This window comes from Lepisosteus oculatus, chromosome 24, assembly GCF_040954835.1.
Source record: "Lepisosteus oculatus isolate fLepOcu1 chromosome 24, fLepOcu1.hap2, whole genome shotgun sequence".
Classification (NCBI taxonomy): Eukaryota; Metazoa; Chordata; class Actinopteri; order Semionotiformes; family Lepisosteidae; genus Lepisosteus; species Lepisosteus oculatus.
The window spans coordinates 8,214,104-8,239,050 of NC_090719.1; the positions used below are offsets into that span (position 1 = coordinate 8,214,104).

At 37.7% G+C, this 24,947-nt stretch overlaps 1 protein-coding gene and 1 long non-coding RNA gene across 6 annotated transcripts in view; one reads left to right on the plus strand and one right to left on the minus strand.

Moving 5' to 3' along the window:
- LOC138224941 (uncharacterized) overlaps nt 1-24,947 on the plus strand; it is a 212,181-nt gene that overhangs the window by 153,296 nt on the left and 33,938 nt on the right. The gene's annotated exons all lie outside the window — the stretch shown is intronic.
- LOC102695231 (carboxyl-terminal PDZ ligand of neuronal nitric oxide synthase protein) overlaps nt 4,855-24,947 on the minus strand; it is an 85,953-nt gene continuing 65,860 nt past the window's right edge. For 2 of the 5 annotated variants that reach the window (XM_015366924.2, XM_015366923.2), the window contains exons 10-13: nt 21,771-21,936; nt 21,113-21,175; nt 20,431-20,776; nt 7,549-9,990 (exon numbers count right to left, since the gene is read on the minus strand). In XM_015366924.2, the coding sequence (XP_015222410.1) occupies nt 9,441-9,990; nt 20,431-20,776; nt 21,113-21,175; nt 21,771-21,936 (1,125 nt within the window). In that variant the 3' untranslated portion in view covers nt 7,549-9,440. Of the gene's footprint in view, nt 5,035-7,548; nt 9,991-13,818; nt 14,016-20,430; nt 20,777-21,112; nt 21,176-21,770; nt 21,937-24,947 lie in introns of those variants that run through there. The other 3 variants (XR_001480769.2, XR_011183444.1, XM_015366925.2) reach the window with 3 other exon arrangements.

The window sequence follows — 24,947 nt, forward strand, 5'->3', positions numbered from 1 at the left end:
CAATTCTGTACACTCTATTCATTCTTAATTATCCATTCAAGATGCGTTTCTGCTACCACCAATTAATGTTGGTCATTAGACCAAATAATAAAAATGAATAAGCCACTTATTCGCTAATTACTGCAGTACTGTATACCTAGATTAGTGGCAGTGTTAGGCGAAATACAGTCATTTGGGTAATCAAGGCAGAATTTATTCCCAGATCACATCCTGTACCACAAATTCAGGCTCCTTTGAAACTCCAGACCTGATTAAAAACTTTTATCTGCAGGAAATCATCCTTTAAAAATAAGAAACTATTGTTGTTGGTTTTTACTTTAAAAAAAATACTTATGATAAACCACAACAGACTGTAAAATATAAATACAGTATATGTCACTTTATGTTATATCTAACCATCAAATAGGAGGCGTATTCTTTGTCTTCCATTTTTGTTATTTTGTTTTTGCTGGCTTTATGCTACCTAGTATATGCATTAGACTAAGGTTACAAGAGGTTACAAATACATACTGTTCAGAATCTGATAGCAATTGCCTTCTTCTTCTGAATTAGATACAGTATGGTCTTCTAAGACATAAAAAAACAAAATATAGCCCTGCATTTCTCTACTCTATTGACTCAGCATTATCAAATACTCTTTTGGTTTTAAGGTCAGAGAATCATATTATTCAGAGTTGTGCAAAGAACACACTGCTGGCAGTGATATGCTAAGTGTTTTCTTTTTACATAAGTTTGCAATATGCTGGATGCAGCCTGTATTGTCTTTTCAATTTTATTGATGTTAAGAGGCAGGCCAGGAGTGTACAGGGTAAAGGACAGTTTGACATGAAATGGTACATTAAACAAAGGATTAATTGCATCAAAAGAGAGCTTTAGTTGTAAAGAAAACAGTATTTCTCTGAACTGAGTGCTTTTTGTTCTCACCCCTGACCAATCCACTTTCCTAACAGTGTGCATATCTGCTCAGCTGGGACATTGTTCACAGATGATAAAAGGCTTACTTTCAAAGGAAGCCCAAATAAAAATACTGAAGAAATGAGAGCGGGCAATATACAAGATTAGCTTTATAGCCTCGTACAGTCAGCTTTTAGTCATACTTTCTTATACAACTGTATGCTGGTCCATTTTCCCAGAGAGAAAGGCAGAGGCCACACACACACTCCTTCCACACTAACTGCACACAGTCCTGTCTGGCATTATCACAGAATTGACTCATGAGGAAGAAAAGGAAGTTTCAGAAAAAACAGCACCTCTGGAAATAGATTAGACACCATTCATCTCAAATTCTGAGTTTTTGAAGTCAGCAGTAGGGAAAGCTTTCTGAGAGTTTTCAACAGTGGCTGTGCAAATTAAGTCTTAACTAGATTTTGTGAAGTTAGAGAATACACACTAGAGATCGTGTATTTATTTTAATGTGAAAATGAAGGCTCTGGGGTTACCAGAGGCAATTTATTTTGTTTGCATACAGTGCCCTGTACAGTATATAACGTCTTCCAGTGTTTGCTAACTTTTTTTTTTACATCCACCCTTCAGAAGCCCAGAATTCATTACTTTTTAATGAAATCAGATGTCCATCACAGTCCATGAGTACGTAAGATAATACATTTTCCTTTCTCATTCAGCTTCCACCTTCAGCTTTTTCGTGGAAAAACTGGAACAGTTTGAACTTCACATCATTTCATTATCTCAGGTGGCTTGCTTCAAGACCTGCCCTCGATCTGGCTATAAATAACCAGCACCTCTGTGGACAAACAAATCTCATTGTGCAGACCAGACCCTGTCAACTGCAAAGTGTAACATCAAATTAGCGTTGTTGTTTTTTTTTTACATTCACTACACCTATAATTACATCTATAGGACAAAACAAAAGCAGGAAAAAACAATGTAAGTGCAGAATTTATTACAGGAAAATGGGCATCTGCTCTATTGTTGTGGAGGAGTGTGTGAGCAATCAGAGCCTCGTTTAGAAACCTGCACAGCTCAGAACCCTAACCTGCACAAAAGAATAACATCAAAGCCATTATCAGATTTGAACATTGTGATCTCCTTTTAATCCCCTTCTATATGTGCATAGTACATTGGTGTACATGTGCACAGTAATATGGTTATACAGTAGCTATATCAACACTCGACACTGTGACCTTTTTGCTAATGTCAAGAATAATGTGACCATATGAGTCTCTCAAAACAAAAAATGTCATCATGATTTTGCGGTGTCAGGCATATTTCATATGTTAGTGATGTTATCAATAAAAGGGTTTTCTCCTACAGTATATTTTGCCTGGGTGTTTGCATGTTTCTTGTATATTATTCTAACACTTAGAACTGTGGTATTATCTATTACAGTATATAATTTGTCTCATTTACTAATTACTTATGTGTGATTCATATTTCTCAGCTTTTATCTTTAGTTCTTCATGAGAATTTTCAGATTCCTGTAACCTTAAAAAAACAGAGCATGACTTATTATAACGATACATTTATTACTTTATTCTACGATTGTTTTCATTTTGCTCTGTTTCTTACAATACAGGCAAGAAGAATATTGCACATTTCAAATTTTAAATTTTAATTTCACATTTTCCTTAAAGTTAAGTTTCCCAATAAAGTTAAATTTCCCAAGTCCACCTACAGTAAGTTGGTATACATGACACTAAAAATGAAATGATCACTGAAGCCAGTAGTAAATAAAAGTACAGTACAGTAACCACTGTACAATGCAGAAATGAAGACATTTGAAAATGAAATTACAAAACATTACGTTAATAATAGCCTTAATTGGTATTATTAAAATTATTAATCTATCATTATAATAGTTGGTCACCACCACATACAAGAGCCCTGCATTGTTATGGGTTTGGATGAACAGTGTTAATTTTAACACCAGAAGTACCTGGACAGCTGTAACTTCTGACATGTGGTGATTTATGGTCTTTAGTTCTGAGTTGTTTCAATCTGAATTCCTGACTGAACATTGTCTGTCTGCTCTGTGCAAAAATGAACATTTCAAAACATGTACAATAGTTAGCAAAAAGGGAATTTGTACAAAACATAGCAGGAAATACTAAATGAGGTTTTAGACATTTTTATTCGGTAAACAGAATTCCAAAATCATCTAAAAAAATAAGTTAACAAAGCAAGCTATTAGTTTGATCAGAAAATGTGACTCTTGTGCAAAGGAAAAAACAAATTGTGTGTGAAATTTTAAGGACTGGGGTATATAATTTCTTTTGCCTTAGCAGTTATGGCAGATATTATATTGAAGTCACTTTTTCTAGTTGTATGCAGCAGGAGAATAAATGGATCAGGCATCAGACAAAACTGATTGAGAATGACCATTCATTTTTCTTAGTGTAATTAAAATAGAAATGCTGCAATGTTCTTATTGATCCATTTTCTAACTGCTGTATCCAATACAGGCATGCAGGGGAGCCAGAGTCTATCCCAGCATGCAATGGGCACAAGACAGCACACATCCTGGATGGGAGGCCAATCCATCGCCGGGCACACACACACTTAGATATCAAGGCCAATTTTCCCAAAAGCCAATCAACCTATCAGTGTGTCTTTGGCCTTTAGGAAGAAACCAACTCGGAAATGGGGATGACTTACAAATTCCATGAAGATAGCGCCCCAGGTCTGGAATTGAACCCAGGGCCCCAGTGCTGCAAATCAGCAATGCTTACCATTGTACTTTAAAAAAAACTAGGTTTATTTATGAAGTAGTATATTAATAAACAAAGTTTTAAAAAAGTTTTGCGAAGTATTCACCAGAACTGTCTCTCAAAACTGGAAAAATACAGTAACTGTTTGACATAAGGGTATATACAGTAAAAAGAAAAAAGCTGCCTCACTCCATGGTCTTCAGTTGGACACCCCAGCTGTTTTTATTATGCTGCAACAAAGTATAGCTTGGCTGCCTCACAGAAATTCCAAGCCATCCGTCTTCAAGACACTGTATTCGTAACAGGAGGTTTATGGTTTATATTTGCAGGGCAGCTTGACGGATCACATAAAGCTCTGGCAAGCCTGTGGAAGGCATTAAAAATCCACAGGTCCTTTATTATCAAAGCAAGAAGGTTACATCTCCACATGGTCCACACATATTCACAGATAGGCTGTTCATTATACATAATGGTTTATGGAACTCCTCATACTGTATGTCATGCCTCTATGAGAACTTAAATCTGTGACCTAAAAATAATAGGTTTTTGGCAGAAGGGCAGCAGGTTGAATCTGAAAGTGATTAAGTGTTTCATGCAAGCAATTAATTACTCTGGAACATCAAAGCCATGCCATAGATTTCTGGATTAATTGTAAAAATCTGATAAAAGCAAATAAAAGGCTGAGAAATGCTTTTTACAGAAGGTAATCTAGTGCTCTGGTTTATATTGCAGTACTTGTTATGGATAGTCTATGAGGCTACACCTAAATAGTACAGATAAATTAACCTTTAAAGAGAAAGGGTATAGTAAATTCACCTTTTGTTATCAACTTCTGTAAAACATGAATCATTAAGTGCTAGTTTCTTCTGCTTTGGGAAATGCATTAATGTGTGGTTGGACTTCCTTTAATTGTTTGTACATAGGAGGTACTGAAAGCATTTTTTTTGCACGCTTTAAACGATATCAATAGTTACTGGTGTTTCAAGATATTCAAATGTCTTCACTCGAAAAATCGAACAGATCCTTCGTGTGGATATCAGCAAACCTAAATTAAAACTAAAACCCGTCTCTCATTATTCATTATTCTTGAACTGAAATGGTTTGCTTTTGTACTAATACAAGGATACAGCATTCAGGTTAATGCAAAGCAGCCGTGCAAAAATTAAGAAAACAAATCCCATTTTACGAAGGCCTTAGCATTTTTTCTCTTTATTTGGGACTAACTGGTTTTATTCTGCATTCTGTGCACAACTCAGTGATTCAGTTGCCAACATCTTACTTTGACCTTACTCTCAATCCTCTCCTTATTTCTGCCCTTGCATTCTGTTTGATCTCCTTTTGGTGTTTGTTCCTGCTCAGGTAGGAACACCTGTGAGACAGAAGGCAGTAAACCAGTTGATTAATTTTGAAACAGAAGTCTGCATTTCTGGGGTTTACTGTATTTAGTTCCATTCCTGCCAGGCGTCTGACTTCAAGGGGATTTTAGAAGAAAAGAAAATATTTGTTAATCTCAAACACGCCACCACCCTCTGCCACCATCTCATGCTTGAATAACACCAAAAAAGCACACACGATTTGGCTAATCACCTTATCCAAATCCAGCTAAACTGACACGATAGTAACCTTCCCAGCAGTCTGTGAGCGTCAGATTGAGGATATACTGGTTGCTGCAGCTTAATACAAAACCTTGTTTGACAGGACATACACCATTTCTCTGATCATAAATTCTGCTTTCCCATCACATGCTCTGGCTGCTCAGAGCCACCGATAGGCAGTCGAAATATATTGGAACAAAGCGCAGCTATAAAGACAGAGGCATGTTGGGAGACTTCTGTGACAGCAGATGTGCATAAGGAATGAGGCTCTTAAACAGAAAAGTGTTTATTTTTGCACTGGCTAAAGGCAAATGAGCTTTAACAAATGGTTGCAGGGGTTAGAGGCGGCACTAAAACAAATTTCCTGGAAGTGTAGTAGTGTGGATGCGTTTGTCAGTAGGCACTGATTGATGGGCCATTTCTCACCTTAATGTAACTGAATGTACTGTACACAAGGAATTACTGTTTATATACCAGAAACACTAACACAATCACATGTGTCTAAACGTAGCCTAAACATGACACGCTTTTGTGCGTGTTAATTAGCTGTACAGCAAAGGACAGAGCTTTTTTTTAAAGGCACTGGTGGTTACAGCCGTTTTCTGCTCTGACTGCTCTGCTCCAGGGTAATTGTTCTATTAAGCCTGACGGACTATCCATAATTCCTTCTAAACTAAGCCAGCGTTAAAGCAGGAGCACACAGTTAACGGTATCAATTTATGAACCTTGAGAGAAATTAAATGTCCGAATGGAAAAAGCATTATTCACAGAACATTTGCCATATTGTGTTTTCAATTTAGAAAGTGCCTGGGTTGATGCTGTTTTTCATTAGTTTTCTATTTATGACTCTGTATTAAAAATGCTCACATGAAGCAAACCTGGCTACTATACTAACAAATTAATTACTGGTGTGATATAACTTCATAACAGACTACAGTAACTATAATAAAAATCCTGTTGAAGATTTATTTTTTACATTAGCCAAGGGGCAGGTATTATATAGTATATGAACATGCATTCCCTTTAAAATCAAGATGTACAGTACAGCCTTAAAAATAATATTTAATAGCATATTTCAGGGGCAGGCTTTTTTCAAGCTCATGGAACATCATCGAGAATAGCTAGAATGTTTTCCTGTTAACAGTTGACATCCAGTTTTGCTTATGTTGCAGGCTTGTGTTCCCTACTGCTTATACAAAATAATTTAGAATTAGAAAAACTAATTTAGTAATTGAACTAGGCCTTTCACTTGCAAATATATATTCATACCACACCTGAACCAACTGTTAGGAATTTAATATAATAAAATACTACACAGTAAAAAAGTAAAAGCATACATTTACAATATTATACCTAAGGATATAAATAATTTATTGTGACTAATGTTCTAGAGTTAATTGACTGCATTGTCTAAATGTTTTAATTTTTTTTAACTCAATACCGTAAACATTAGACACAAAAAGCATATTTCAAAGAAAAACACAAAAGAAAAATGTAACATCTTTAGCACGTTGACTAAAACATATTGCTACACCACAAAATATGACCAAATTCTCTCACAAGCTCCAAAATCCTATTCATGTTGCAAATTAAGAAGTAAATATGTGCTTTACAAGAAAATCTAGAAATCAATATATAATTAAAAAGTGCCAGCTGGTTTGAAACTAGTTGCATAATATATTGTTTTAAGAATAGACTATGAGCTAAGAGTCATGTTTCAAATCAGAGCAGGGTGCATGAGTATTTAACAATAACTGGAAAACATCATCATAATTGTCTGAAAAACATAATTTAAGATCAACAAGAAAGACAAGCCATTCATCTTATCTACAGTACGGTAGCTCGTTTGATTGTTCTACTCTAATTGATATGAGGATCTTATTCTGGCATTTTTTGAAAGAATACTTGCATCAGATCCTCTTGAAATCTTGTGTTCAAAGTACTCTAAAAGGAGTACTGTACTTCTAGCTTGTCGGCGAATGGAAACGCCACCAAAGATGCAATCCGAAGACAGGAGACTGAAGTCAAAACGACTTCTGTTTGAAGAAACGCAAATAGTCTTTGAAATAAAACATAGAATCTAACATGTATAGGGAAATCTGAAAGACATTGCCTGCACATTCATCTTTTAAGAATTGAGATGTGTGCAAACGACTTTGACATAATCCTTATAATGTACAAACTGTTATGAAAATGAAATGTCAAGTGTAATAAGGGAGATTATACTCAGACCATCCCTGTGGATTTGAAGCCACAGGAAACAAAACAGCACAAGAGACTTACAGGACTTCTTGCTAAAGCTTTTATTATTGGTGGTGTTGATCTCGCCAATGCTGGGAGAAGCCACAATTACAGCCTGTTTTGACACCCTTAATCAATCCTGCTTTTGTAACACACCTGCTCAGACTCCAACAATACACATCCACTTAACCAGCAATCAAATAAGTCTTTAGGACTCAGCTACGACAATATTTCTGTTGCATTTTAACTTCAACCATGTGTGCAATAATGTGTTGCTTTCACTGTGGCCTTTGCTGTGTCAGAAACACATTGGAGAACAACACAATAAAATACATTTCAAAATCCATAGCACTCTTACAAAGAATCAGAACTCTGCCATGGAAAATTTGTTCTCAACACAATACACACTCTTGTGTATCCTATTACACCCTCTGTGTTATGGGGTCTGATAAAATTCCTAAAAAAACACAATGGACTGAAGATTCTACTTTTCAAATGAAAAAAATAGATCTGGGTAATTTTTCAACACTTCTTACACTGTTTTTTTTGTTCATTCAAGGATTTCCTTTATCTGCTTTTTATTTTTCCATAACACTGACGATAAAATAAATAGAACACCTTTGGCGGATCTTCAAATTTAGTCATTTTCTCGCTAATGACTTGTTCCACACATCTTTGCCATTCGGTGATAAAGCGATATTTCTTTACTTGTTAAAGATGAATTTCCTACCCAGAATTAAGCAAATACTTTTTTAAAATTATTATTTAGAAGTCAATCTGTACATTTTTTATTCTGGCTTATTAAAAAGCTTTGAAGAATTTAGAAAACCTTGACCTCAAGTGGCTTTTATTCAGGGTACATTTAACATCAGTCTTAGTCTTCTACGATGAGTCTCAGAAAAGAGGTCTAACATAAGGGGGCAACATTAAGTTACATTTTTAATATATATTTTTGCTTTGTCGACTGAATGGCAAATGCTTGGGTAGGTAAAGTCAAGAAATATAGCAAATGTTCACCTTCATGAGCCAAAGTTCCATTAAAGCTTCCATTATTCCTTCATAGATAATTCCATTCACAGCACTCTCTCTTCACTCTCTTCACTGGGCGACCCAATAAACGTGGCTTTCCTTCAACATTGGAACATTCCTTCTCTTGTTGTTTTGGGGATGAAAAAAAATCAAAGCTTGCATTCTCCGATTCTTCACTTTTAAAAATGCAATAAATTAAGACATCGACTTCTACTTCAACTAAAAGGTTTGTGCTCATTTGAGCTTGTCAGCGAAGCTGCAGAAAAATGAATGGTCTCACTCGAGACACTATAAACAGTAGAATGTTACTGAAATCACTGGATACCGTGACATCTACTCTAGTCATTAGTAACAGCTAGGTATAAAATGTCATATATGCCAATGTTATTCAAATAGTAAAACTACCTCTTTAAGGGGTTACCAACAGAAAGAGTTTCCATTGTAAAGGCTGATACTCATAAAATAGCAAATTATTCCAAGTATTACTGTTTCCTCCTCACTGAGTACGCGTACATTTGTGGAAATTTAGCCAAACAGGTTGAGGAAATACTCGACTAAAAGATGAGGAGTATTTTCTCAAAAATGTGGGATGCTGCAAAGTGTACTGTAGGTGCTGAAAAACTGTAGCTTAGTGAATATGGCACTATATTTTCACAAGGTCGAAGAATTAATTTGAACAAAGACAAAAAAAGCAAACAATACACGGTACGCGGTAGGTTTGCTGTCACTCTGTGATGTTCATCGGGGAAAGAGTTTAAAAAAGGGCTGCTTTATAAAGACGTTCGACGCAGTGTGAGTCCCAAAAACGTTGGTTCTATCTCTGTTGCGAGAAAGGCCCATGTCTGTGAGGGCTACACAGCCTGTGCCTCTGCAGTCCATTTCCTATAACTTAAAAATCCCTTACGTTCCCTTAGCTGTGTAGAGGAACACCTGAATCATCATTGTCATTGTCTAGCAGTTCATCCTCTGAGAAGCTTATGTGGAGACATGTGTCGTTGGAGAGGGAAGAAAATGGCAGCGTGTTGCTATAGCTGCTGTCAAGACATTTGGAGTCCCTCACAGGGCTTGTTTTGTCGGGGCTGCTGAAGGAAGCTGCTTTATCTCCCAGGTTACTGCTACAGCTGCTGGAGGTGGAAAAGAATGCCCCGTTGTCCTCAAACAGGTCCTCCTGTAGAGGTGTCAAAACAGATTTGTCCTCTGACCGGACTCCAGAGTCCTCACTCGCCGACCGCGATTTGCCCTCGGCTTGGAGAGGCTCAAAGTCGCAAGAGGCGAAGGTGCAGGGTGTGACGTCGGTGAAGGCCGTGGTGTCATGGTGGGCATCCGAGCTGTTGTTGGCCTCAACAGGTGGGTTTGTCAACTTCATATCTGCTTCCTGTCCCACAGAGAGAGTTCTGATTGGGCGCTTCCTGTTGATAGATTGAGGTGGAGGATCCAGTTTGGGGATAGTTTGGAGAAACCTGCCAAAATAAAATGTAAAAAAAAAAAACGAATTCATGACTTAAATGAGCGCTTAAGGGAAAAATACAATAGGTGTGACAGGGTTCGTAGACTATTTCATCACTAGGGTCACCTAGTGACAATCTCACAATCACAATCACAATCCCACAAACAATCTCATGCTTGCTCTTATTCTGTAACTCAAATTTACCACAGTGTGACTAAACACTGTTCGCAATTTTCGCAATTGTGAAACCAATAAAGAAGTCAGATACAGACTCATGTTTTTAAAGACATTGATCCTGCCTGCCTGAGCACAAAAACCACCGGACTGTGGTATTATCTCAACAAAACAGTTGGCTACTGGTTCTGCACACGTTTCCATTCAATCAATAAGCATGAACGCAGCCTAAAAATAGCTGCACTGCAGTAACTCCGCACAATTACAAGCACCTCGTGTCGCCGTAATTTATCTAACAATCTGAATTTCACTGTTTGAACTTTAAATTTCAATCCAGTGATAGAAGCATATTGGAAACTGTACTACAATAATGGGTTGTGCTGTAGAAATAAGAAATAACTAACCGAGTACACAGGTTTGGCAGTGAAAGAGAAAAACAGCATTGTGTGACAAGAATTGATTTCCCAACAGGCCAGAAGCGTAATGGGCTCAGCTAGTCTTTGCTTTTTATTATTAATTAACATTTCCCCATACTTTTAAAAATGTATTTATTTTCATGTATTTTTTGTAGCACCATAACAGTACACGTATGACTCAATTTCTGCTGTGTCTGCCAAGTCTCTGGGGTGAAATAGGCATTTTTTTACAAATATATTTTTCGGTCTTCAGGGTACAGTATGTGTGTTTCCACAGTGAGTCTTTAAACCTCTAAAAGACAACCCTTCTGCTCCTCTGTGAAGCTCCCAGGATATCTGGATTGGGAGTTTTAAAATACATTCCTTAAAAATTTGCACAGTCTGAGTCAGCAGTCCTGCTGTATTAAAGCATATTTCCTTGTTGCCAATCAGTCAGCACACTTCTGTTACTGTATAATCCTGGGGGCTGTTGAGAGTCAGGGAACCAGACAGGGGTAATGAATAATGCACACACAATACACTCGTTCATGAAGGTTCTGTTTTGATAGGTCATATAATTCAAGGACAATACACTGTGAATGGAATTCATCAGCAAAACTGCTTGGTGAATTGGCAAATTATTGAATCCAATGTATTTTTGGTTATAGTATGGTAGTGGTGATTTCATCTAGAGTCTCTAGTCTGATGTTCTGGTGTTTTGAGTTAGTGGCACGGATATCTACATAAAATACAGCAATTTGAGGAATGATCTTTTCTTCTCGGTTCTGATATTACTTTTTCATTTTGTCACGCAATGTTTTGTAACCTGTTGCCAGTTTTACACTATTACATAGTTACATAGTTGGACACTTATGATATTGCTGTTTGGATGAAAAACACTTTGTTATTCCAAGGAATTATTACTATTCAAGAAAGATTTTCAAAGATCATTTATAGTATGATAGTGTGATCCCCATTTCCTATAATGGTCTGACAAATTGCAAGCTGTAGTTTCAGGTTTTCATAGAAATTCTATGCACTAATAATCTTGAAATAGAAAGATTCTGAGTACTCTATCTTAATAGTTGCACCGAGAGAATAAAAAGGCTGACAAAACCTTGATTTGTTTGAAAAGGAATGCATAAAATGACAACTGGGGACCACTGTTGCAAAAAGATTTCCCCTGTGAATAGGCAATTACATGAAAAATTGTCATTTCTAAGTTTTATTAAACCTGACAGTAATTTTCTAAGTGCTCATCATTTCGAATGTCTTTTAATCTATTCTGGAGGGAAAACCTTCTGAAACACTAATATTCCTTGAACTGCTTTCATTGTCTTTTGTGTTCTTTCAAAAATTTTCTTTCACATTTCACATCCTTAGGATGACAAATTACCGTTCTTCCAGATTCTTCACATCAATGTGAACTTAAAAGCAAGCAGTGCCATTTAACTCAAGGCAGGTTCATATTCAAAGGATTAATTTCATTTATTGGTGGGTTATGTGGTTTTTGTTCTGTTTGCAGCTATAAAAAACTCTAAAGATAATACTGTAAAAAACATAGTCCTCCCCATTGATAAATTCAGTTTGCAAGGGAAAAGATTCACCATTAAAAATATAAAAAACAACTGCTACCTTTAAAAAGATTCATGCTTCCCAGAATGCTGGAATATTAATAGATGGAAAAATTAAAATATTAAAAATGTTCAGATGGTACACAACAGAATATTGCAGTAAGATAGACTGCTGAGACCCTGCCCTTGATTTCACTGTGGAACAACAATAAAATGCTTACGTTTTGTGGCTCGTGTCAGATGTACTGTGTCTGGAGGCTAATTCATATTGTTGCTGTGAAATGTTGCATCTGAGCCACCACAACTGTGTACACAAGGAGACGCACCACAACAACGCTCAGAGCAATTGATTACGCCTCTCTGTCTCTGTTTCCATTCTGAGTCATTACAAATTAAAAAAAAAAAGATTCATTTAATTTTCTGCAGGACATATCAGAGACATATCAGAGAGCTACAGGACAATATAGAAAGATTAAATATTGCCGGCTTTAAACTTCAACCACGTGTATCACCATTTTCAGTTAGTATGTCTGTTTACTGGTATGATTTAAGTAACCTGAAATATTTGCAGCAATGAAGCACGTCTTCAATATTAGTACAGTAAAAATTAATTAGGATTAAGACCACTAGATATAAGAATGGCAAAACACACTGTTAGAGAATTCGAAAATTATCCTTCAAAGCAGGATCCACATCCTCACACATTGCTCAAGCTTTGTCAAAACTAGATAAAATGTTTCGAATGTGACTTTACAATCTGCAGGGCTGAGATCAGTCTTATGTTTAAAACATTAGTGTACCTTTAAGGGAGAATCGCTCGACTGAGCAGGCAATTTAAGAATCCATCATTTCTCGTTAAGCTATTTTAGATTTCAATCAGGCGATATTGGTTGGTCCCAAACATTTTGTTATTTTTAAGTGACAACCCTGCAAAATTTCGTCTCCCTAACATACACAGAAGGATGACGACAGGCAGGGTCTGCAGCCAGTTAGTAAATAAATCATTTTTAATTGTCATGTGTAAGTAAGAGTGACTGCACAATATCTGAGCACCGACAGAGCTCTGTGTTATTTTCTTGCAGGGGGATTGAGAGAGAGATTATATGATGTCAGTAGAAAAGTGGCTCTTAACTGCAGGCTGCACAGACAATGATATTAATATTTCAGCCCCAAGCAGAAAGTAGAAAGAATTAAAAAAAAACATCCAAACTCTACGTGTATTATCTGACCTTTTCACCTCAACCTTTTTCACTGCTTCAAACAGGACGGGACCCAGTGGAGTCCAGACTACTGAGAGACTCCTGTAATCTTCAAAGGAAAATTGATTGTCCATTGACACTGGGCTTTTTGCTTGGAGCATGACCACCACCATCGGCTTTGTGTCAAGCATTCCAAATTCGGAGTCAAACAAGAAATTAACATATAAAAAAACAACAAAGAGTGACATTTTTGACAGATGGGGACTGAAGTGAGTTTTCAACACAAAATCACTGCATTAAAGGTGGAATGTCAGTGTTGCAGAACATATGGAACACGAGTGTGGTGAGACTGGAAGGAGCATTAGAGACCTTTCAATAGCACCTCTGAGTCACACTAACCTAACAAGACAGTGGAAGAAATAAGAACCAAACCAAACTGTCATTAACAATCGCAGGAAAACACACAAAGGACAGACAGCACATGCTTAGGTATACTCACATCTAATTGCGAAAACTCACAAACCGCACAAATATACTAGTAAACAATGTTTTTTTTTTCTTTTTCTCAGAGGAATCAATGCACATTGCAAAGGGAGAATGTATCCTCCAACAGCCATGTCATACAGCCTCTGGGACAGAGCCTTTGAGCGCAGCTAGATTAAGACGATCACAAGCAGGAAGGGGGGCTCGTCCAACCTGCACCAAGGACCAGTGAGAAAGAAAGCAAGATTAAGGGTTTTAGTCCAGAGATCATCAAGCAGTATACCTGGAGGACTGCAGGTGTTCATGTAGATGTTCACACCTTCTGACTTACTAGTCTACAATTTCTTTTCTGGTTCTCTCACTGATTCTATCAAGCCTGCTTTCCTCTTGCATATACTGCATATACACTATAGTGGACTGTCCTTCCTATTTTTTAATTCTACAGTTAGAATGACTTCTTTTATATACAGTATACTCCAGACAAACAGAAGATACAGTATTCCCATCTCTGAACTTTAATTATGCAAATGCTGATAGATTAGTCAGTCTGAGTCTGTGATATGCCTGCAGAGAAAAAAAAAACCTTGGCACCAAGGGTTCTGTCACCAAACACACTTACAGACAACCTTGTGTTCAAACATAGCGTTCATTACGGATGATACTTGATCACAAGTCCAATTCACTGCGTAGGTTTAAATTATTTTTCTTAATCATTCGTTTTAAGATATCCCTTTGCCTTGTTACTTCTAATGCTACTTTCTATTACTCTTTAATGCTACTGTGAGCATTGAAGTCTCCCGTAAGAACTACAGAGTTTGCACAGTAGGTGTTACTCTATCGAGCATCGGTTTTCAGGAAGGTTGAGTACTCTGGATTAGTAACGATCCTGAGTGTCACTGCAGTTGGTAGTATTTGTTCTGGAATTTTCTCCTGGAAAAGAGTGGCTTACCCTCTCCAGGCGATCGAGGAACACCTGCCCCCAGTGAAGGAGTTACAGTATCTCTTGGTCTTGTTCCCAAGAGAGGGCAAATCGTAGGATTCACCAGAGGCTGCAGTAATGTGGTGGTGAAGTAGGAACCGAGTTTTCAGACCAAGCTGTCAGATTTCTGGTGATCTACACCCCTATCCTCATCCAACGCCATACGTTTCGGGTAGCGACTGGAAGAACGAGCTCGCAGGTACAAGAAGTGGAAGTGAGATTTCTGCGTAGGGCTGCTGGGCTCACTCTCCGTGACGGGGTGAGGAGCCCGGAGTTCTATGAGGACCCTGGAGTAGAGTCGCTGCTCCTCTGGATCGAGAGGAGCCAGTTGGGGTGGCTCTGGTGAGGATGCCCTCCCCGCTGGAGAAGAGACCCCAGGGCAGACCAGGACACGCTGGAGGAATTATATCTCTTGGCTGGACTGGGAGCACCTGGGAATCCCTCAGGAAGATCTGAAGACGGTAGCTGGGGAAAGGGAAAGGTCATCCATGCTCAGCCTGCTACCACCGAGACCCTCACCAGGAGAAGGTGGCCAGTAAGGTGGATGGATGGAGGGTGGCTCATATCTGTTCACCCAGGAAGACCTAGCCAGGAGCACTAGACTCTGAAAACATAGCTGTGGTGTTCGTCAGAACTTGCAAACCACTCCACCACATTGTTACCTCAAGGTAATAGTCCTCAGAGGCTTGTCCTTCTTAGTTTTACTTTTAATTTAATTCCAAAGAAACCATGCTAATCTTTTAATAATGCAAATTATATTTACTGTAACAGGCTTTAATTAGTACCTCATATAACCTGATTTGCAAACCGACTACCATACGTTTTGTTCAAATAAAATCGAGACCGGTCATCTTCTGTAAGCAGAAACTGAGCTTATCTTATTTCTGACATGATTAAAGGTATGTATCTTTGTGCAATGCTCTCCATACGGCATTATTTTATAAACGAGGTCAAAACTCAGCTTCAGACTGATTTTTCAACTGAAGTGATACAGAGCAGCGCCAAAGAGACTGACATCGCCTGGTGAGACAGGAAGCTCAGCTCTTCTCAACATAAGATGGTGAATACAAGATGTTTATTTTTCTCTTTATTCCTTACACATCACATAGATTTGAAAAACAATCACTGAAATTATACTTATTTCTATATTCATTTAGATATATTCTGGATGTCTATTTTTAGCAGTGAGCACTCAAAACACAATTTCCCTTTGCCCTTTTTTGAAAACAGATTTAACTTCTTCTTCTTTAACACTTCTGATTTCTTTATTGTGTCCAGCTCCTACTCAGTTGAGCCCAGACATGCAGAAAGGCAGTTATTGCTCTTAATAGGCCAGGCATGACAGACATGCTTAGAATTTTAAAAAAATCCTTCAGACCAGGAGCCAACACTACAGTGAGAGAGATAACTGCCCATGAAACAGCTTAGGTGAAATTTGCCAGTGCTGTAGAAAACCCACAGGGCACATTTTGTTAGTTAAGATAAACCCTTCAAAGAGACAAAATATTTCAAAAAGGATTCTTACACACTACCAGCATCAGATACACATTTTCCTTCAAGCTTCCTAAGCAATATTTCTTTCTTTTATTATGTATTTTATGCTTTATTATTTCAAAGGTAGGTTATGTTTAACTGTATACGCGACATTCATTTAACACGGCACTTTTCATAGTAGGAATATACATCTGAGAATCTCAATTCTGCTGTGAATTGTAATAAACTGTTGTATGTTTATTAAATTCATTGCCAGCTTGGCATTCCATTTAATCTGATCAGATGACAAGCATCATAAAGCAAAAATGTTGTACATTTTCAGCAAAGAAATTCAGCATGTTTATGCACTTTCCTTGTTTTATGGTGATAATCTGCTTTGTTCACAATGTAGAAAAGGACAGGAAGTACTCTATTAAGCATATCTGCGAGGCATGAAGCAATACATCTGGGTCCACTTGAAACAGCACTACTTATGGCAAATATCAGAGCAAGCTGATATAAGCTGAAATAAGGCAGTGATAAAAATTTCAGAAATGTAAATGTGCCTGCTTGGGCGTGAACAGGAATTCTGGCTTTTAGGTGCCTGAATTTTGGATGTAGGATATATTTTTAATCTAAGATATTTTCTTTGAACTCAGGCCTAGTCAAGCAGTGTCCAGTACTGTAGCACTCAAACTGAGTTATTGTTATCCTGTAATCAGATAACTCACCCACGTATCCTACATGTGCACAGCTATGCATGATCTTGAGTACCTGGAATTTGTTGAGTCTGCCTGCAAACACGCAAGGGACTTTGACATTAAGAAAAAGCCAAGCCCCTACACATTCGCCCTATTTGCCAGTACTGATGAGCCGATGCAGCTTTTCTTACAATGAATTCTGGTTGTTTTTGATATTTTTAGTCCAGACTTCATATTTTTAGGAAAACCTGAATTTAGTTTTCCTTGAAATTCAGAATATACCCACCCTTGTCTCAACAGTATGATTCCATATTATTCAGTGTACAGCTGCATGAAGCTCAATGAACAGATTTTCAGGACAGATGCCTTGAAAAGTCAATTATTTCATCTTCTCAATGTACAGTGATCTTGGAATTAAATTAATTCCTCATTATCCTGATGTTTGAAGACATGCTGACAGTACACTAACAACATTATGTGGGAAACACTTCCCCTCTGAAAGACCTTTTTGAGCATGTCAGAAGCCAATAGCTTCGCCGAAGAGAGATACCCAGGTCAGTGGCAATTACAGTAACCTTTTCAGAAAAAGATGAAAAAAAATGCTGCCTAACTTGTTTGCCTCATTGTTTCTGCCTACTGGATCCGGTCTCGCTTTTCAGATTAATTTCACTGTTAACATAATTATTTCCTGTTGCAGTCTGTAAATGAAGCTTCCCCACAGCCATTTATGAGAGAAAAAACTAGGTATGCTATAAATGGAGCCATGTTGTGCTTATTGGATTGTACATGTTAACACTAATGAATGTAGTGAGGAAAGATCTTGCTGGCTAGTGTCTGAGTCGTCAATAAAACCCTTGCTGGTGTCTGTGAGCACTGGACTTACAGACTCCTTTTGGAAATGAAAAGTTTGTTTACAAAATCATTCAGGGTTTATGCAGTCTCTGTAGTTCATTTGCTTTATGGCAATATGGTGTTTCGACTGTACACTCTCAAATCCCCTGCTTTAACAAAACCATTAACTAGCTCTTCTGCGGCTTCTCAAAAAGATGAAATAACACTAAGGGTAGTGATGAATAGAAGTGTTGTTTTTTTTATCAAAGAGAAAAAGTAAGAACTAGAGGGGACAGTTCTAAGAAACACAAGTAGGGCTTTTGTAAAAATCTGCTGGATCCCTTTAGGGCACCTCTCTAAATGTAAATTGAAAAATCTGATTTAGATTTTCTTTACTGTTGTGAAAAGCATGCATGAATAATAGACTTCCTCAAAAAAAGAAATTTTTATTGAAGCCGCTGCTTCAATAATCTGCTTTTTAAAAAAAGTTTGCCTCGCGTGTTTGAGAAAATCTTTTCCTTTAGGTCAAGTAAGTTGTTCTTTCTGCTTTTGTTACTATAATTACAGCCATATTAAACGTCCAGGAAGACAAACCTTGTACAAAGGCCTTATAGTGCAGACTTTCACTGAGGAAGTCAGTTAGCCTCATGTTCCTGTTCTCTGATTTAACCATGCCGAATACATTCAGACGCTACTCTTAATGCAAGTGAATCAGCATGTGACACAAAAAATACATATCTTAAATTGGTTTCCTAGGATTGTGATGCCATTCATACATGTATTCAAAACCCATGTAATACTACTACTTTAAGAATATGAAATTGTGTATATTGCTACTAGGAACATTCCTAGTTGATGGAAATTTGTGGGGTTGGTACTTTTAAAGTACAGTACCCGTACTAGCAGTGAAATGAATGTTGTGATCCCATCTGCCATTTCTTGGAAGTACTTTGTAAAGCATATGGTGCCTGTCAAGGATTTGTGCTAGGGACGTTAAATAAAGAAACTGAATGAATAAAGAAATTAATTAATATATACAGTAACTACATAATGGTCACCTTCTTATACTGTATTTACCAATTTAAAATGATTTTTTAGTAAAATAAAGCATGAGCTTTCAATTACATATGAAAGTAATTGTCTTTGTCTTTAATTATACTGGAGATAGGTGAAAAGCACCAAAGATGAATGAAATGCTAGATTGATAGGGTTGTAGTCACTCATTTCATCTTCTTGTCAACTTGTTGTTCTACCAGTGTTGATCCCTGACATAACTCTCTAAGGCTAATGTGAGATTTTACAGTATGTAGGCAGGTCCAGGTTCTTTAAACATTTCTTTAAAACAGATGTTAAAGGTACCATGCACTGGATAATTACAATCTAATGAAAAGCGAGCATTAGTAAAATACATCTAAATTTCAGTTAAATAAATTATTTCATCTGTTTGATAAGAAACAACTTAAAATATTCAATTTGTATGATATCTTTAACAACTAAATATGTCTGTTTTCCCAATTTACTTTTTTTCAGTTTATTCTTTGACACCACACAGTACATTTAACCACTGTCCAAAGAGAAAGACCAAACCCACGTTATGTGAGATCAAATCATTCAGAGACTGAAGTTAACTAGTCTTTGACAGACTGTGAATACTAGAGAAAATTTGTTTTTTATTAAGACACGCACTCAAACCCATTGGTATTATACCACCTAAAAATCCACTCGTGCAGTTCCAAAGTGTTCAGTTTGTATGTTAAACTTTCTCCTACAACAAAACTTAACTCCTCTGCAATTTAACACCAGAGAAAAAAAACTGATTTTCAGCTGAGCAACGTATTTCACCACTAGAGGAAATCCTAATGTCTTGCTCTCTAATAAAGCAGACAATGTCTAAAGAAAGATTTACTTCTTCATGAATCTCCCCCAGACTCAGCTCTTTGATCTCGTTTCTCTGTCTTGTGCTTGTGCCAATCAATGTCATTAAAGAAGGGGTATCCTTTCAAAGCAATTCAATTTAAGCTCCTCGGCTGCAATGCAAAGTATTCAAAACAGTTCAGCAGAGTGATGGATCTACGTCCAGCTACTGCTTAAATAAAAGACAGCTGGAGTTGTAACAAGAATACAGGTAATTAGTTTTGGCTTCATCTGACAGACAACTAGACTGAAGTTAATGTTCCTCTCCTTTGACCGTGGTAGAAAGCAATGCTAAACAGTAAAAGAAGCCCAACCCACTCTCATCTACTAAAACAAGCCTGTCAAGGTTGTGAAAGGATAAGGTAGTTCCAAGACTGCTTTAATAATGCAGAATTAGCTCATTACATTTCATGTTGGAAGTAAAAAGAAACTCAGGCACAAAACAGATCTTGGTCTGAGAAAGAAAGTGTACTAAACAATAGATACTTGGACAGGAAGTACTGGAAGAAGCACTGGATAGGTTGTCAAGTTTTAATTATTCATTCTAACTCGTACTAAACTTCATGATAGGAACAAAACCATTGTTTTTTTTTAGGAAAAATGTCAGAAGCAGATTCCATTAAGAATAAGAAAAGTTTTTCTTTAAACTTTTAACACTAAACGTTATTTTTTTTAAGCTGGTATGCTGGAATCAATGAGAAGGCACGCAATTAAGATGTCTCGTACTTACCGTTCAGTCCCCGTTTTAAGGTTTTGGGGAACAGAACTCAGGCACGCAATCTCACTCCCAGTCACTTCCAATCCATTTGTGTCTTCACCACTGCTGTGCTTCCCATTGGCTGCGCTTGTTATCCTGCTTTCATTCTTTGGACAGTCAGGTGCCCCCTGCTTCTCAAGATTCAGGAGGTTCAGGTAGGACTCGGTGCAGTCCACCTGGGTCATATGGACAGGGGTGCTCCCTGGATCACCAGCTGGAGTGGAAGTGATGGGCATATCAGGTCCCAAGCTGTAGTTCTTCTTCAGGTTTAGGGAGAGCGACTGTGCTGACACAGAGTTCCACCTGGAGCTTGTCTCGTCTGAATTAACAACAAAAACACGAGGTTACAAGCTCAAAGTCCCCACCTCAGCTCTCCCCAAGCACAGGTTTTCTACATTGTAAGGAGCGTCTTCTAAAAACAAGCCCTGGGCTTGGCACTACAGAGCAGTGACTCTGTTTTGTTCTGAACTCTTGGTTCCTCTACAGTAGAGTGTTCTTAAACTATGGGTCAGGACACAGACTGGTTTGTGAACAGCATATCCATAAGTCACAGCATTTGGCCACAACATTTTGGCGGGTCAGAGCACATGGGGAGCTGTGAACTTGATTTTCCTAGGATGATGAGGTGAACTCTCTTGGCTGAGTCAATCGCTACCTGACCGTGGGGAAAAGGCTCTACGGTGTCCCTCGCTGTTGTGAGGAATGAGCCAGGGAGCCGCTGCAAGGGTAATGATACTGTAAGTCACTGAGAGTGAAGAAGAATGAATGGTACTCTGAAGGTGACATATTCAAAAGTAGGAGAGTGGAAGTGGGTGAAATCAGTACTCGACCTCCTCCTGAACTTCATACTTCCCAGAGTTTAGCAAAACTGTAGGTTACTACATCTGAATGAGGCTCATCCCAGAAAGGCCACAGCAGTTAAAAGGCCTCAGATTACACCCATTAGACCCTCAGATTAATTCCCATATGTTTATATGATAAACAATGTACAATACAAAAAATCAAATATCTTACTTAAAAGGATTCAGAATATGACTAGAATAAAAAAAATGAAGTCACAGTAATTTTGTACAGTAGGAATCAAAGTTTGCCAACACATGAATTTGCCATTTTTTTTAAATATGAATGCAAATTGAAAGGGTGACTTCTGAATCTTAGTTCAGGGGGGAAATCAGTTAAAACATCACAGTCTACTTTCTACAAGAATATCTATTTCTTCTTAGTACTTTTGAAAGAGTTGTGTGTTATTGTTCACATCGTCTTAGGATACAGTGTTAAACCAACAATTCAAGATTTGTGCGAAAGGGACTTACAGTTGCTTGTTTTCTGGACTTTGACTTCAAGGTCTTTGAGCTGTTTGACCAGCAGAGCCACGTGCTGCAGGAGATCACGGTTCTGCAGCAGAAGCTGATGGACACGGGCCTGGGCCTCAATGCGAGCCGTGGTCTCGGCTGACAGCTGGTCCCTCAGTAGCTGTACCTGCACAGGGGTTAGGAAAGCAGTGAGAGAAGAGGACAGGGAAAAGCCAGCTGGAGTATGTCACAGGTTAAGGAAATACCTTTTGGGAGTATCAGCATTTGTAAATTTAGATGTTATAGTCTTATTTTGTTCTAATCCAGTTGAAGAGGTACTAGAAAATAATCTTTACATGCTTCAGCAGTGTAGGACAAAAATAAAATTCAACTTAGAAAACAAAAGATTGCAGTCATTTTAAGTAGGTTTCATTAATCTTTTGACTATAAATCATAACGATTCATGTACCTTGAAATGGGAGTAATTGTGACTGCAGAACTTCTTTTTCTAATTCAAATTGAATACACTACACAGATCTGCAAGTGAGTTTAAATTGTATTGTCATGTTGGGCTTCAACTCCTAATTGCCAGTAAAAAAGGGAAACAGAACCTGGGGATATTTCAGTGTATTTTTATCTGCAATTTTCCGCCATTATCCCAATAATGCTGTGCTTTTCTGGTCATTCTTTTTCAGTCACTGCAGTGTATGCAAAGTGCTCCATCTAGTGGCACACAAGACAATGTATAATCAGGATTTTCATTAAAACTACAGTATCTTTCTAAAGAATACCAATCTTGTGATTCCAAAGGACTTTATTACTTAGGATAGTAAACATACTTGATCTTATTATGATTACAAGCGCACTGGTTCAAATTACATTGCTAAAGACCAGATAAACCTGTGCTTTTGCTTTTGGTGTCTTATTTATGCATTTATTCATTGGTTTGCTCATTCGGATAGAAAATGAAGTCACAGCCACACGCTGTACGTACAAAGACTTGACTAGGCTCAGTCAGACAACGCACAGCTGGGCTGAAGCTGATAACTTAAGAAGCCCACTAATAATAGAACTCTTCCAAATAGTGGCCTGTATGTGAATGAGTTTTCTTTTCTAATGACAATTCCAATGAACTTTTGAAAACACGATACATCGGGTTTCTGCAAGCCAATTTTAACAATCCATACACCAGCAATTTTTTTTTATACTGCAATGAAGCTGGCAAGAGAAGATAAATATTTTATCTTCTGAAACACTGCTTAATCAGGATCAATATGCTTCTGAAATAAAATATGATTAGGACAGAATGAATGTCCTCTCTCATTCATAACATTTCTGCAGCTCTTACACTGTTAATTGTATTACCCTTCACCAAATGATTCAGATAAATTATCCCACTTGCAGCCTTAGTGCCCTCAATAATTATTTATTGAACTGGCTCTTGTCCTATTTCTGCCGTGCATTCAGACAGCTCTGTGAGAGACTTGAGGTCAGGCACCATACGCAGAGATGTTACACTGTGATCTTTCATGTAATTCTCAAGTTCATGGCTACACAGTACACCACTTCACCTTTCATTAACAAACAGTACACACAAAAGAAACACTGTTGTCACCCAGTTTCATATAAAAAGCTGGCAAAAGTCTTTTTTCTGGAGACTGATCTATTACTCATATGGGCTGAGTCAGTTAAACTAATTGCCTTAACACTTCTTCATACTTACTCGGTTTGAAAAATCTTTTTTTATTATTTTTCCAGGGAAACAGTCAGACTGAGTCAGACTGTCACAGTAAGGTGCCGTGACTCTTATTAAAACCAACCAGTGTAGCTCAACTGGTAAAGGCTGCTCACTCCAAACCTGGATTCAGTGATCCAGTTGTCTAATGATACCACCCAAGCCTCATTGTACAACTGGCTCAAGGCCCCCCTGAGGCAGGGCTGAATTTCATTCTCATCTCGCAGCTCTCAGTGAAACCTCAAACCCTTTGACTTGGTACTCAGGTTCCAACAGGCTTGTAGTTCTGTCAGTGATGGATGCACCTCACTGCGCTAATATCAGCACTGAACCTCCTGTATATCACTACAGAGCTTGCCACACATAAAAGAGTGAATGGCTCAAAGAGACAGTCGAGCTTGTGTGCTTTTCCTCGGTCTCCTCAAGTGGGCACAGCCTTGTTGCTGTGAGTTGAAACATAAAGGCACATTTCACAATTTTAAATTGGGTGTATAGAGCACACGATAAAAAAATGAATTGGCAAATCTAAATATATAAAGAAAAACCAAAATAAATTGTAAATGATTAATCCTAATTTCTAAAAAAAAACTAAAATTTCCATTTCTAAAAATAATCCCCCATGACAATTCTGATTATGTTAAGATAATACATATTCAGATAATAAATATGATAAGCAGGTGCAGGTGTTCACAACTTTAATCTAGAAAACCTCATATAATAGGAAAAGATGGCTTTTAAATTGTTGCTGTTATTAGAAATAATACACAGCTGTAGGAAAACAGGGTTTACTAGTTCACATAGTTTTAAATATGATTTTTTTAATGGATAAGATGAATACTTTTTCCCTGATTTTCAGTGTTGAAAATAATAAGTAGATAATAAGTATGATAAACCGGTATACAAAATTAAACCTGAGTAAAGAAAACCTTATATATTACAAAAATATTTGGAATAATAAAAGGAAAGGATGGCTTTTAAATTATTATTAGAAATAATAAGAATAATATACATTTCTAAGACATATATCTATAGGAACATTGGGCTTACAGATTCATGTAGTCATGTCATTTACCTTACAGCTTTATACCATATGGTAATGTGAGAAGCCGGAGCCTACCCAGCAAGCAATGAGTGCTAGGCAGGGTACACACTGGATGGGGCGCCAGTCCATCGCAGGGCAAGGGCAAGCCAATCGTATATGGGGACAATTTGGAGGACAGGGTACAGGCTGAGGGGGGAAATTTGGCCCAGACACTGGGATAATTCCCTACTGTTATAAAGAAATACCCGGGGATCTTTATTGACCACCGAGAGTCAGGACCTTGGTTTAACGTCTCATCCGAAAGACGGCGCCCACTACAGTATAGTGTCCCCGCCACAATACCCGGGCACTAGGACCCACACAGACCGCAGGGTGGGCACCCCCCACTGGTCCCACTTACACCACTTCCAGCAGCAACCAT